The sequence below is a fragment of the Equus quagga genome, chromosome 10, assembly GCF_021613505.1.
Source record: "Equus quagga isolate Etosha38 chromosome 10, UCLA_HA_Equagga_1.0, whole genome shotgun sequence".
Taxonomy (NCBI): Eukaryota; Metazoa; Chordata; class Mammalia; order Perissodactyla; family Equidae; genus Equus; species Equus quagga.
The window spans coordinates 2,990,728-3,004,912 of NC_060276.1; the positions used below are offsets into that span (position 1 = coordinate 2,990,728).

The following is a 14,185-nucleotide window of genomic DNA, read 5'->3' on the forward strand; positions in this document are numbered from 1 at the left end:
TACATGTAAGCAAGACTCACATGGGCCTAACTTTATAGGTAAGTGGCTCTTAGACAGCAGCATCTCCGTGTGATTGAAGATCAGGAGGCCCATGGAAGTCCAAGGTAAAGATGAAAAAGGTACTTCTTAAAAGCCAAGGAGTCCCAAGTGAACGAATGTAGGAAAGGGGATGAGCACCCATGTGTGAGTGTGGATTTCTCAGTGAGCAGGGTGGGGCAGGGAGAATCACCGCAGACCAGAGCTAGACCCAGGATGCCAGTGCTCCTGAGCTCCACTGCCACGTGTGCATTCTCTTACCAGGCTTCCCCCTCCTCACGGGACTGTCTACCTGCTGTCAGATCAAAACAAGGAGGGGGGAGCGGTGTCTTTTGGTCCTGCTGGATCGCCATTTGCACTTTCCCCTCCACCTGATTTCAGAGCTCTTCTGGTGTCTACACCCGATTATTTCTACAGCAAGAACATGGAAGTTTATTTCTTATGCTCCCAAAGACAAACACTCTTTAAAGAGGCTCATCGACAAGGGCATGTATTATGAGCCCACACTCCAGCAACCAGAGGTTTCTCCCTAAATTGAAACATGACACCCTTGAAATGTTTAACTCAAAAAAGAAAGAAGGAAAAAAAACAAACAAAAGGGAAGAAAAACCGAGGAGTCACCAGATCCAGTACGTGCAGTAAAAGCCGATTGTTGATCCTGTGGTGCAGACGCTGAGAAGCCCCCTCTAAGGTGACACCTGTGGGAGTCTGGCCGTGACTGTCTGCTCCATGTCTGCTTGTCACAGAACAGTGAGGGCACTTGTTAGTCCTCTTACAAGGTGAGACTGGATCTCTTCTCCTCTGTGAGATGAAGATCCTCTTCGACAAAGGCACCAACATGACAGAAAGTTGTGTCTGGACGGCCAGGAAAGCAGTGCCATTGTGATCATTAGGCCACCGACGCTTGGTTCTTGTACTTGTCAAGCACTTCAAAGTGGATGAAAAGTGTCTGAGGGGCTCACGTGAGTGTCTCCTAGGTGCCTGCCTTATGCCAGGAGTGGTGGGACGTTCAGTTCTTTCCCATGCCAGCAGAGAATATCTGAGCAGTCCTCAACTGCCAAGAAAGAAACATGACAGAGGCGACGAACGCTTTTGTTCAGCAGAAAGTTGCTCATTCCCTCATACTTTTTATTGACCTGCACATTTGTGACAAAATGACTGCCTTTATCTGTTGTAGTCTGCATGGTCTGGGTACTCTGGGGGACTGTCAGCAGGTGGCAGGTATTCTGGGAAACAATGGCAGTCGGGACAGCAGTGGAACAGACTCGGGGGATGAGGAGTCACAATCACGGGGGTGGCAGGTGCAGCAGCCACGACGGGCATCCAGGGGTGGCACAAAGGCAGCCATCCGGCCACAGGGAGCTGCGTGGTTGGCACAATAAGGAACCCAGGAGGCATGGCTGCAAGGCCACCACAGGCCCACAGGAATTCATCCAGATGGAAGGCAAGGTGAAACAGACCAGGGGCACTCACCCGGCATGGCGATGTCTGCCATGAGAACGACGGGAGCCTGGGTGCCCTCAGGCTGGCCTTGGCCCGGCTGGTCTATGGCAACATTGGGATCTGTCACGGTGGGCTTGGCTGCCGTCCCAAGAGTGGCTGGAAGGGCAGAGTCACTCCTGACCTGAGAGGTAGGGTTGTCAAGTTCTCGGTAGATCGGAGTCTCCTGGTTGTGCTCCTTAGAGTCTGGGAGGTCGTCTTGTGGCTCAGTGGCTGTAGGTGCTGAGGAATCCTCAGGGCTTTGGGCTTGCTCTCCATCAGCCTCGGTGCAGGTTTAATATCTGCTCGCCTCTTCACCCTCACGAGAAGGTGAGGGCAGTCTCTCCTAAACGAGGGACTGTAGTCGAACCGGAACTGAGGTTCAACATTTAAAGAGAAAGAGAAACTCCAAGTCACAAAGGAGTTGATCGCAACTAGCAACGGCAATCCAGGCCCCTATGCGATCTAGTCCAGCAGTCCTGAGCCCTCTTTGCAGGAGGCCACCATCCCGACAGGAAGCCGTGCACTAGCTTTGACATGCTCAAGATTCACGAACTTATGACTGGCATTTCACCCTCAGAAAATGACTACACAGGGCCAACCTGGAGTTTGCACATGGGGAGAGAAGAAGATTCGGCAGCTCTATAAAGAAGTGTCAGCTGGCAACAGAATCACCCCTTTGCTGGGAGCCACTGGCCCTTGGCCGCCAGTGGCCCGCTGACCTCGGGAAGTACGCCCATCAAGTCAACCTTCAACAGTCTTCAAAAAGTGCTTTGGGGCTAGCACTTCCCCAGGACAAGCCAGGGGTCAGTGCTATTTCACAGGAAGGGGCCTGGACACCCACTACGTTACAGGTTCGAGCTATGGGAGTCATGGGTGCACACAAACCCCCCAGTGACATTGGTCTCCAAGCAGGAGGACAGGAAGATACAGTGTCTCAACAGTATCATCTTTTTTCTCCAGTTTTATTGAGCTATAATTGACACAGAGCACTGTCTAAGTTTCAGGTGCACAGCATAACGACTTGACTTACATGTATTGTGAAATGATTACCACAGGAAGTTTAGTTAGCATCCATCATCTCATACAGATACAAAAAAAGGAAGAAGAAAAGTTTTTTCCTTGTGAGGAGAACTCTTGGGATCTACTCTTACCAGCTTTCGCATACGCCCTACAGCAATGTGAACTGTAGTCATGATGTTGTCCATTAAGTCGTGTGTCTCTTAATAAAGCACTCCCGACACACTGGGCACCATTTGGAGCCCTCTTAGTCAACATCACCACCACCAGGAGGGGAAATGGGCACCCAATTCCCAAGAGGCAGTCCTGGGATTTCCACCTGACCCGACCCCGCCACCCCAGAGCCCAGCGGCTCAGCCCCTTGGGTGGTTTGTCGGCAGTTGCCTGGCTCAGGACGTAGACGGTTCTCTCCTGGGTGAAAAAATGGGTAAAGCAGATGGACGTGTGAATGTCCTGATGCATTTTGCTGGGTCCTTAGAGGTTAATCTGACAGATGAAACTCTTCATACGGTCTGTTTCAAACACTTTGTTTGGGCCATCTCTCTCCAAAATCTCCTTTCGAAACAGTTTCTCATTGATACCTATGCACGTCCCACCAGCGGCCCACCAAGTTGATGCAAACTGATTGCTGTGGACGACTGTCCAGCTTCTCAGGAAAGAGCAGAGAGAGGAGACTGCCTTCTCCCCTGATAGGGCATCACAGGCGTGCAAGGCCTTTTGAACCAAGGCTCTTCGTGCAAAGCTTGGAAAGCAATTTCTTCAAGCAGCAGCCTGAAGTCAGGGTGCCCAGCTGACATCAGCTGGGTCAGGGTGAGTGAGACATCTACTGGAGGAGCGTAGCTCTCCGAGCCAATTGCGGGAGCCCTTGTTTCTGGAGGAAAAGGCGTCATCCCGATGTCGGGCCCCTGGCCTGTTGGATGACTTTTCTCCTCTCTAGCTGTACTAAGTGGCAGCATGTCCTTCCGTCATGTGCACATGAGAGGGCAGCGTGGCCAGCAGTGCCCCTTGATAACATTGCAGCTCAGGACATCACAAAGGGGCTCATGCTTCTTGGGGTGACATCACAACATAACCAGCAAGGGACCTAATATAGAGCCAGGCCCCACAATGACCTGTGAGCACACCAACATTCTGGTCCACACACAGTCATCTCACTGCGAAAGTGGACACTCGTATATGGGTTTAAAGTAACAAGCCAAACATTCAGTGCAAACCATGAGTTCTCTTGTCCTCAGGCTCCTGGGGTTTGCAGACCTACACTCGCGTACCAACTAGAGAAGGTCAGAGCTCATTCTCGGAGTCCATTGGCCTTGAGGGCTCTGAATAAGACGGATTTGTGCTTTTAAGCACTCAGCAAAGTCCAGGACGGGCATCCATGGTCAAGGGCACCGTCACATCATCCTTTTCATGCTGTCACAGCCAGGTCCTCCTCAGAGACCCTAACGTGGCCATGCCGTTGGTCACCAGAAGGCACATGGCAGGTTGCTGCTTGGGTGAATGGGTTAGCTAGGTGACCCACCACCACCTGGCAGATTGATGCGGAGGAGAAGGCAGCCTTCTTCCTGCCTCTCCTCAGCCTGCACCCATGCCCCTCACCGCACAGACAGACCCGTTATACACCCTCTGCCTTCCCGGGCACACCGTGTCAGGGTATTAGCCACTGGCCTCACCCACGGCTTACTTTCCTTGACCGACATCTACAGGGACACCCATCCTGGTTTGTGCCCAGGGTTTGAGCTCTGCAATCCTTCTTTGGGGTGTAGTGCTGGGACAATCAGTAAGAGGTGGTCATGCAGAGCAGCCTCTCGAGCACATTCTCCCCACATGCAAGGCCACCTCCACCAACATCCCCTACTCTATCCTTGGCATGGAGCTCCATGATCTTCCAGAGGTTTCCATGAACCAGAAATGCCTCCAAACTTGAGGCGTTATCAGCCCAGGGCCCAGGCACTCTGGCCCAGTGGGTGAGAGCAGAGGCTCTGTGTGCAGACTGCCCACATTGGCATTTCGGTCCTGCCATTACCCAGCTGTGTGACTTTGGGCCCGTTACTCAACCTCTCTGGGCCTCTGTTTCCTCATGGAGGTAATAGCACCTGCTTCACAGGGTCCTGAGCCTTCAATGGGACATGCAGCAGGTAGCAAGGTACCTGACACTTAAGTCAGAGCTACTGTGGTTATTGAAAAGGGTGTTTGTCTAACGGCAAGTCTGAAATCTAATGAGCTTAAGAAACGACCCATCTGTGGCCTTTGACTGCCTGCAGGAAATCATTCCATCAGCAGCAAGTGTCAGACTTCCTTGTCAATTGCTGCAAACCATGGGCTGAAATGCCACCTGAGTTAAGTGCCCTTGAAAACGTAGAAACAGCTAGGGCAAGCTACACAGAAATCACAGAGTATTTTATTTAGATGTAAGCAATACGCAGCCACTGATGTGACTGGGGAATGCCTCAGGACCACTAAAAGGTCACTTTGGGATTTAGACCATCTTGGAACCTGAGAACACTCTCGAAAGGCTCCTAAGCTGTGACAAGTGCAAAACAGCGTCCCCAGCCAACGTAGACTCTCCGTGACACCCCTCTCCCTCTCTCTGCTGTATGTTCTAGCTCTACCTGAAGACTCATTAGAGATGTTTCCCCAGCCTTGCTCGCCTCGGCCACCCATGGCAGCTAGAGGTTTCCTTTCTTGCTGGTTGAGAACAATTCCAGGGTCCTGATTGTATCTAAAGCAAGAGCCACACAGTGCACATGAAAAATGAGGAACCGGTTTATTGAACAGGTAAAGGGAGCAAAAATAGTGGATTGAGCTACATTTGTTACACACCAAGCAGGAAAGGCTACACCGTTCCATATGTCCCCCCTCTCCCCCAGAGAGAACAGGCTTGCTGGGGGCCACTGCCAGGGTGGTGTCATGGACGGGTGGATGTCAGCTGAGCTTGGTTTAGACAAGTTAACAGCTGCCTGCTTTAAACCCTCCACTCTTCTCCTGGGTGAGAGTGTCAATGTTCCTTTCATCCTCTGTTAAAAAATGGGCTACTTGTTCCCAGGCAGAAGGCTCTTATCCTGTAGGATCTGCTTTCTTCTGCTCTGCCTCAGGGCTGTACCACCAGCTCTTGGAGCAACTGTACTCCTAGATAAAGGCATGCGCCCAGCTGGATGCGTTCTTGTTGGTGGAAGAAAGCCTCGGACCTTAACATACATACAATTCTGCTGGCTGTTTCTAGTCTTGGCAACTTTCTCCAGTGTTCCAGTTTCAAGTCGTGCTTTATAGATTTCTTGCAAGTCAATATTCCCAGAATGTTACAAAAGCACAAACCATTTCTTGCTTATTGTGGCTGTTCTGGCAGTAGCAGCTACTATGTATGTGGAGAAATTCAAGGGGGAATGGTGATGTCCCCTTAATGGGTGGCACCCCAGTGGGCAGGACAGGTGTGCCACCGGCTTCGACTTCTGCAACAGAACACGTATGTCTCTAGTACAAGCTTGTAAAAAAATACTTTAACAGAATATACTGTACAGAACTAGGATTTAACACGGTATATTACAATGCTAAAATATTCATATAAATACTATACAGGCACGGAGTCACTTCATTAGAAAGGGCTCACCAACGGGGCCATTAAAAACTGCTGTCAGCATGCCCAAGGAGAAACTACTTCCACAGCAGGAACACAGACAGTAATGACGGCGTGGATACACACGTGGTGCCAGAGAGGTGTATGTACAGTTCCTACTGACTATGCCACAACAGGAGAATCTGAGGTGCACAGCGAGGCCGGCCTGGTTTAAAAATACATTTTCAAATAACACTTTTGATGGGATTTTAGCACTGTGAAAGCCAGCCACGCAGACGTTCCTTCTCTGGCGTAATCAGCCGTCCTCTGTGCATCCAAGCCCGCTCCTCAGCCGCCCTCCTAGAGGGAGATGGTTTTCTCCCTCTCACACACACATTCCCTCCATCACATCCACATCCACTGACAGACACCCCACACCACACCGCATGTTCCAGTCACCTGCCACCTGTGTGTCCCGTCGTGGTGAGTCACTGGTAGGCATTGAGTGCAAACAAGGCATGAGATGGAAGTTCCTGGAGACCCAGCTCCAGTTCCAGTTCTGGGGGGGGGGGGGGGGGGTGAACAAAGAGGCAGAGGAAGGTAGAAGAGAGCATGTGTCCCAGTCCACTTACGTTCTGTCCCAGGAAATGGTATCTAATCCGGCATTTCAATATTTAATTTAGGAGGGGGGAGGACATACTTTCCAGGACTCTGGGTGATAACTACCCTGGTCTTCTTTCGAAACATAGGAGCGATTTTCGGAGGTTCTGGAACTGGAGTTTCTTCGGTTTCCTCATTATCTTCATGATGGAGGTCATAGGAAATATTTCCGTATTCTCTCAAAAACGGGAATATTTCAAGCAGAAACTGACAGAAATCCTTGCGAATACCAAACCACCCTGAAAAAGAAGAATGTACTTATTAAACACTAGCCTCCACTGAATTTCATGTTACTTTTCTTTCCTGAGTAAGTTTTACTTGAACAATGTAATGCTTTACCCTGATGTCTCAGGAATGGAGACTGAGCAAGGCCTAAATACCCACTAAGGGCAGGAAGTAAGACCTGTGGCTCTGTGGTTCTCCAAGTGGGGTTCCCAGACTGGCAGCGACCAGTTTGTATCCCTGGGGCCTTGTTAGGGATGCAATCTCGGCCCTGGCCCAGACCTCCGTGAATCAGCAACTGTGGGTGGGGTGGGCAGTCCGCCTGCACACAGGCCCTCCCAGGGATTCTCATGGGTGCTCCAGTTTGAGAACTATTGCTGTGTGAGTCTCAAATACCTGCAATGTCTGCACTATGTCAACATCCTCTAATCTTCCCCACTTGGGATAAACTCATGTACGACAAAGAATCTCATCCAAGAAAAGGATTTCTGTCATCCTCTGGAATCCAGGGGGATGGCAGACAGATGTTGGTCCAGGCCAGGAGGCAGCCTGAGTTTCTGGGGCCTCCTCAAAGCTACTTCTCCAAGGCCGACTCTTCCTCTCTGTGTACCATGGGACCGCCAGCTCAGTGCTGGCTCTCTGGGGGCACAGACCCCCCATCCCGTAGAGTTCCAAGGGCATGCTCTGGGGCTATATGCAAAGGAGCTCATAGGCTAGTGCGGAAGGGACCCTTGTCAAAGATCGCTTCAAAACTGGGTATATAACAGCATGCAGGTGGGGAGGAAGAGAGAGCAAGCAGGGTGCCACTGATAACACTTGGTGACATCAGGAATGACACTGGGTAGAGAGAGGAGGAAACAGAACCTAGGAGGACTGCCAGGGTTTGGGAGGTGATGTGGATTTTCATCTAATCCTCAGGAGCTCTCAGGAAAGTGGATCCCCATGGGGCTCAGAGAGGCTACCTGCCATGGTCAGTCCCACCTCAAATCACACAGTGCACCACTAGGGAGGCTGTGGTACAGGGCAGGGGAAGCAAGGTTGACAGCATGCCCTTCCTTTGGAAGATTCCAGACCTTCCTCAGCTTTAGCTTTCCAATGCAAACTCCTCAATTGTGGCCCTCTGGCTCATCCTTTCACAGAGTGAGGCCACATGCACACACGCACACAGACAAGCACAAATACACACACACACACACACACACACACACAGACCAAGGGCTTCTGAAATGCTGAGTACATACAGTGGTTCCCTCCCTTCTGTCCGAATGTGGTTGCCATCAGAGTGATCAAAGAAAGCCAAAGAGGGACAAATATTGGAATACAAGAGAATGCGTTGTGGCCATCCAGTTTGTGAACCAGCAGGATCTAAAGGAAAAGAAACAGTCAGAGGTTCTGCTGATGCAGCACCTGAAAACAAACAATGTCTGAAGCCAGACCACCCCTCCCTCGTCAGGTCTCATAAGGGGGCAAGTCAGCTCCACAGGACACTACAGAAACCCTCTGTTCTAGGGAAAGGAGGGGACAAGCTTTGACATCCTCCCTCAGGACTAAACAAAATCTGTCCACCTGGAAATTTTCAGTGCCAGGACTGTACGGGGAACTCCTCCTGGTGTTCGCCTGGAGGGGTCAATGGGGCCTCTTCTGTAATTCTCCACAGAAGTAAAATATGAAAATACAACATCCAACTTTCTCTTTCTAGAAGCAGAAAACCTGATACATACAGATGGCTAGAAAGGTGCACTTCCCCCTGCCAGCCCCCGGCCCCCCAAAGGAAAGGATGTTCTAATTTTCCTCTCATTCTCTCTCGGCACACTCTCCAAGAGCTGGCATACAGTGACTTCCTGGGAGAGTGGGCTGCCGGTATAGGGTGCTGTCACACGGCAGCAGGGTTTGAAGAGTTCTGCTGTCGAAAACTTACCTCAAAAGTAAGGAGAGGCACAACAATGGTCATCCAGCTCAGTGCCATTGTTATGTGTGTCCTTCGCTGTTCTGCAATCACATCCATGGAGCGCAGGAACAGGACGGACCACACAATGTAATAGAGGACCACCAGGCACAGAAAGGACATGAGAATCCACAGGGGGACACACACGACCTGAGGGCAGGAGCAGAGAAGAAATGTCTCTCTAGTTTGCACCCCAGCATCTGAGGTAGGCATAGCCAACCCCTTGCTGATCTCTGTGAGTAAGACAGCACAAATGAGGACTGCTGTGAGGGCAGCATGGGGAAGAGTACACAGTGCGTTTACCAGGGGACCTGCTGCCAGGCCAGGAAGTGCCCTGGCATGGGTCACTCTTGGGGTGACAAGCCTGGCAACTGCTCTTCACTCAGGTATGATCTTACTCAGCCCACGCTGGCTCTGCCAGCATCACATCACCAGCCCTGGAGGGAAACAGGGCAGTGCTGCCACCTCAGGCACACTTGCCCCACCTCATCCTGACATACCCTCTTCACAGGCCATTTCAACATCTTGCCAGAGGAACTTTGGCCAAAGACTTTGGGGAGTGTGCCCCCTGGAAGCTGGCTGCCCAGGGTACACAGGCTCTCCACTAACTTGCACTCTGATGCTGGAAGGGTTCCACCACCTGGTCGTTGCCTTCTCACCCAGGCGGGTTCTGTGTCTGTTGCTGTCATACTAGAAAGACCTTGTTTTGCACCCACACAAGCCCACAGGATAAGACTTGGGGGCCTCACTAGGCTCCCCTGTGAGACATTTTTTTCCCTCCTGCACTGCCCCCTTGAATACATCTGCTAGCCCTTTGTCTTATCAAACAGTAAAATTGGCTGTTTTCCTTTGGTGTACAGTTCTATGACTTTTCACGCAGGCATGTGGAGATCTGCATAGCCCCAGGCAGGGCACAAGACAGCTCCTTCACCCCACAAGACTCCCTCGTGCTGTCCTTTCACTGTGTCACACCTTCAACCTACCCATAACCCCTGGCAACCACTAATCTGTTCTCTATCACTACATTTTTGTCTTTTCAAAAACGTAATGTAGATGGAATCATATGGCATGTCACCTTCTAAGACTTCTCGAAATCAGCAGAATGTCTCAGATTCATCTAGGTTGTTGTGTGTATCACAGGTCGTTTCTCTTTATTGCTGAGTGGTGTTCCACTGGATGGATGCACCACAGCCTGTTCATCCAGTCACCTGGGGAAGGAGATCTGGGTGCTTTCCTGCTTCTGGCTATCACAAACAAAGCAGCTATACACACTTGCACATGGGTTTTTGTGTGGCTGTACATTCGCATTTCCCTAGGGGAAATGCCCAGAATTTGCACTGCTATGTCATATGGTAACTCCATGTTTAACTTTATAAGTTGTCAAACCGTATTCCAGAGAGCCTGTACAATTTGGCGTTCCCAGCAGCGACATGCGAGTATCCCAGTCCCTCTGCATCCTCCCCAGCACTTGGTATTGTGCTTTTTATCTTCGCCATTCTGATCAGCACACTGCAGCACCTCATCCTGGTTTCTATTTGTCTTTCCCTAAAGGGTAGTGATGTCCTTTTCATGTGTTTATTCACCAGATGTATATCCTCTTTGTGAACTGTCTGTTCAAGTCTTTTGTCAATTTTTAAATTAGCTTGTTTGGTTTTCACTTTTGAGTTTTGAGAGTTCTTTACATGTTTTGAATACAAGTCCTTGGCCAGATATATGCTTTGCAAATATTTTCTCCTTGTCGGTGGCCTGTGTTTTCATTAATTTCATTTCAATTTTGAGCTTCTTTTATGTACCATGTTGTTGGCATCATTTCCAGGAACTCTTCACATAAGCCCAGGTCCAAAGATTTCCTCCTGTTTTCTTCTAAAAGTTCTTTTGTTTTACATTTTATTTTTAGACCTATGACTTGAGTTGGTATATGATTTTTAATCCTCCTGAGTAGTTGGAGCTCCTGATGATAGGTTTTGCTGTAAAGTCTATGCACAGCCTTTTCCATGTGTCCCTAAAACACTTCTGCAATCAGACTCTCATACAGTGGCATGCCCCTCGTGGGTGGAATGTTAGTGACCATAACGGCTTCACTTGGTCTCTCTTGATCACTGTGAGAAACATGCAATCAGATTGCTTCATGTGCTGCAACTTGCACAGGATTAGGGCTGGAAAAATCCCTCTGTTCACCTACAGAAAACATTCAAAATTCCCAATCTTTTTTTCTGATTGTACCTTACACTAAAATTTTGGTCTTATCCAGATTGGTCTCCTCCAAATCATAACAGAAAGTTTTGAACCCAATTACTATTCTCCAGATACAGCACCCTGAAGACATAGAATGGGTGCCTGAAAAATATTTTTTATTATGAATGTTATATCAAAGACTTTGGGCAGACCTCATGAGTCTTGTCTTTATAATGGAGGTGACACATGTCCCCTTATTTTCATTCCTGTCACCAAATGCTTTCTTTTTTAATTTTGTTTTTTTAAAAGGTAAACCATGTTCATTACAGAAAATGTCTTGTATGAAAAAGTACACATCAAGCAACGGCAGGGGGAACACAAACTACCAGCAAGAGCTCACCCCCTAAAGGCACTGTAACTCTTCCACCTTTGTTATCATCATCTTTCTACGCATTAATAGTTGAAACCATACTGTATTCTTAATTTGCAGCTCGCCATATATACATATATATGTATGTATGTATGTATCTATCCATCCATCCATCTATCTATGCACAGTCAATTTTAACCAAACACCCACTAACCGAAGCCACAGGTTACAAGCATGACTTAGACCTCACCCCTGGCAGGAGTGTCAAGTGGCACAACTTTTTGAAAAGCAAGTTGGCAGTGCAGTTTGTATTTCAAAATCTCAAAAAGTCCCCACCCCCTGGCCCAGTAATACTGTTTCTGGAGTCTTTCCTAAGAAAACAATGAAAAAAAATCAGGCAAAGATTTTTTTATGCACAAAAATATATGCTGCAGCATGATTTATAATTGCAAAACACTGGTGACAACTTCAATATTCAGAAATAAGGGGATGGTTTGGTAAACACATTTGAAGAATATTTTGCATCAGTTAAACTTTATGTTAGAACAAAAAAGCAGGATAAAAAATTATATATGCAGTATGATCTCAACTATATGAAACAATAAACCCCAAAACAAAAAAGCAAAAACCACTAACCTGTTATGTCCCAGTGGATTATGCGTGATTATTATTCTATTACCTATGCTTGTCTGTCTTTTCGAAGTTTTCTACAATGAACACAAATTACTTTTATAATAAAAAATAAAAGTTTATTTAGGGATTTAAAAAGTTACATACAAGCCAGGGCCAGTGGATGATCTTGTCCAGTCTTAAGGCAATGAATATAAACTGGAGAATGTTGACAGAACACAGGATTTCTAACTAAAAATGAAGAGAAGAATCAGTTAAACAAAGTACAAGTTGTCTTCGATACTGCAATTATTTGGTTAACACACTAAAAGGCACTGCAAATTGTAATGCCATAGAAGTTTCATGAAGTTACACTGGGACCTCGTGATTCTCAGCACTGGAGGAGGGAACCAGTGCTGTGCCAAGGAGAGAAACCTGCCCCTGGCCTCTGGTCTCGTCCTCTCTGCTTAGTGGCTTCCCTGCCCTTTATGCTGGCCCAAGCAACAACCTTGTTTCCAGGCTCGCCAAGTATAGAGGCAATTTGCAGTAGACTCCCCGAGTCTCCTTCCTGCCCCTACCCACAGACATCTCTATTCCTAACCATCGCTGTACTTCCTTCTTCTTGTACCCAGGACTCGGCCCTGCATCCCACCCCTTCCGTTCTGGCTCCTTGAGGGCCCTGTCACATCAAGACATCAATTATAGGTTCTTTACTGCATCTTTAACCCTGCCTCTTCTACTGATTCTTCCCAGAAGCACAGAAACAAGTACAACTCATTCCCATTAAACACAAAGGAACCCTAAGACCAAAGGAACGCCCCCTCCCTTGACCCAGTATCCCCTCCTAGCCCCAGCTCTTTCTGTTACCATCAAACTTTGTGAGACATCATGGATACTTAAGCCCCTATGGCCTCCCTTGCCCTTCAAAGCTCCACACACTGTGATCTAGCCTTCGTGCCCATGACCAGTCAGAAACTGCTTTCATCAAGGTTGCCAATAACCTCTGGAACATCACACCATTTCAATTCACATCCTCCTGGAGCATCTCTGCAGCATCTGATGGCACTGAGCACTCCTTCCTCCTGCTAGGAGCCCAGCATGCAGCCCTGCCCTCCTCCTGGTGCTCTCATGGTTTCTTTTCAGTCTCCTTTTCTTCTCCTTAAATGGTGATGCTCCCCAGAGCCTCAAACTCAGGCTTCTCTTCCCACTAGCGAGACATGGACACAAACACACAAGCTTTCACTCAATCGCTCCACCCTGGGACTAGGGAAGAAGAAATGTCATCCACACTGCTGGCTTGCCCACACCCAGCTCTCCAAGAGGCACCTCAGATGAAGCCAGTCCCAAACTGAGTTCACTACCCCACATACACACCTTTACCCTGTCTCACCCCTTTCGACAGCCTCCCATTTCAAGTGGCCTATTACCCAAGCCATGACACCAGAGAGCACCCTATCTTCCTTTTCCCACACTCTCATAATCAGTCACCATGTCCTGTCTTCTCTACCATCCAGACTTCTCTTGAATCCCCTACCTTCTCTCCATCCCCATTACTATTGCCTAGTCAGGCCTTCCTCATCACCAATCCTCCCAAAGCACTCCAACAGCCCTCTGACTAGTCCCCCAGCCTCCAGTCTTAAAGGCGCTCTGCTCCCAAACGCCCTCCAGACGGTCTTCCTTCTGGCTACAGTGCTTGCCACCACCTACAGAATGAAAACCACATGAAACCATCTGATCTGGCCCAGAGCTTCCCAAAGCTCTCAGTTCACAGGGCATTTAGTGACTCAGCAGTTCTTTCATAGGCCTCTGAGCAAAAGAAATATCTAACTGTTCCACTGATTTAAGTAATTAGATCTAAACTTAGTATTTACGTCCTGAGTAGCCATCTAAAAAGAAAATAACTCACATAAATTGAAAGAAAAATATTATTTTTATTTCATTCTTAAATAACCACAACTAATTCTGAAGGGGATGTGTGTGCCTGTTGGGTACTGCACCATTTCTCAAGACACTTCCACCCTCGTTACCTGTTCTCCAGGCGGACTTTTGCACAGTACCACCTTCTCATAACAGCAACTGCTGACAACCCAGCTTCTTCTATGACATCATCGAAAGGAAT

At 48.5% G+C, this 14,185-nt stretch overlaps 2 protein-coding genes across 2 annotated transcripts in view; one reads left to right on the plus strand and one right to left on the minus strand.

Annotated features, from left to right (window-relative positions):
* Positions 1–14,185, plus strand: part of GABRA3 (gamma-aminobutyric acid type A receptor subunit alpha3) — a 321,718-nt gene that overhangs the window by 173,872 nt on the left and 133,661 nt on the right. The gene's annotated exons all lie outside the window — the stretch shown is intronic.
* Positions 5,277–14,185, minus strand: part of TMEM185A (transmembrane protein 185A) — a 38,032-nt gene continuing 29,123 nt past the window's right edge. The window contains exons 4-7 of the mRNA XM_046672568.1: positions 12,235–12,318; positions 8,886–9,062; positions 8,209–8,332; positions 5,277–6,984 (exon numbers count right to left, since the gene is read on the minus strand). Of these exons, the coding sequence (XP_046528524.1) occupies positions 6,740–6,984; positions 8,209–8,332; positions 8,886–9,062; positions 12,235–12,318 (630 nt within the window). The 3' untranslated portion in view covers positions 5,277–6,739. The remainder of the gene's footprint in view (positions 6,985–8,208; positions 8,333–8,885; positions 9,063–12,234; positions 12,319–14,185) is intronic.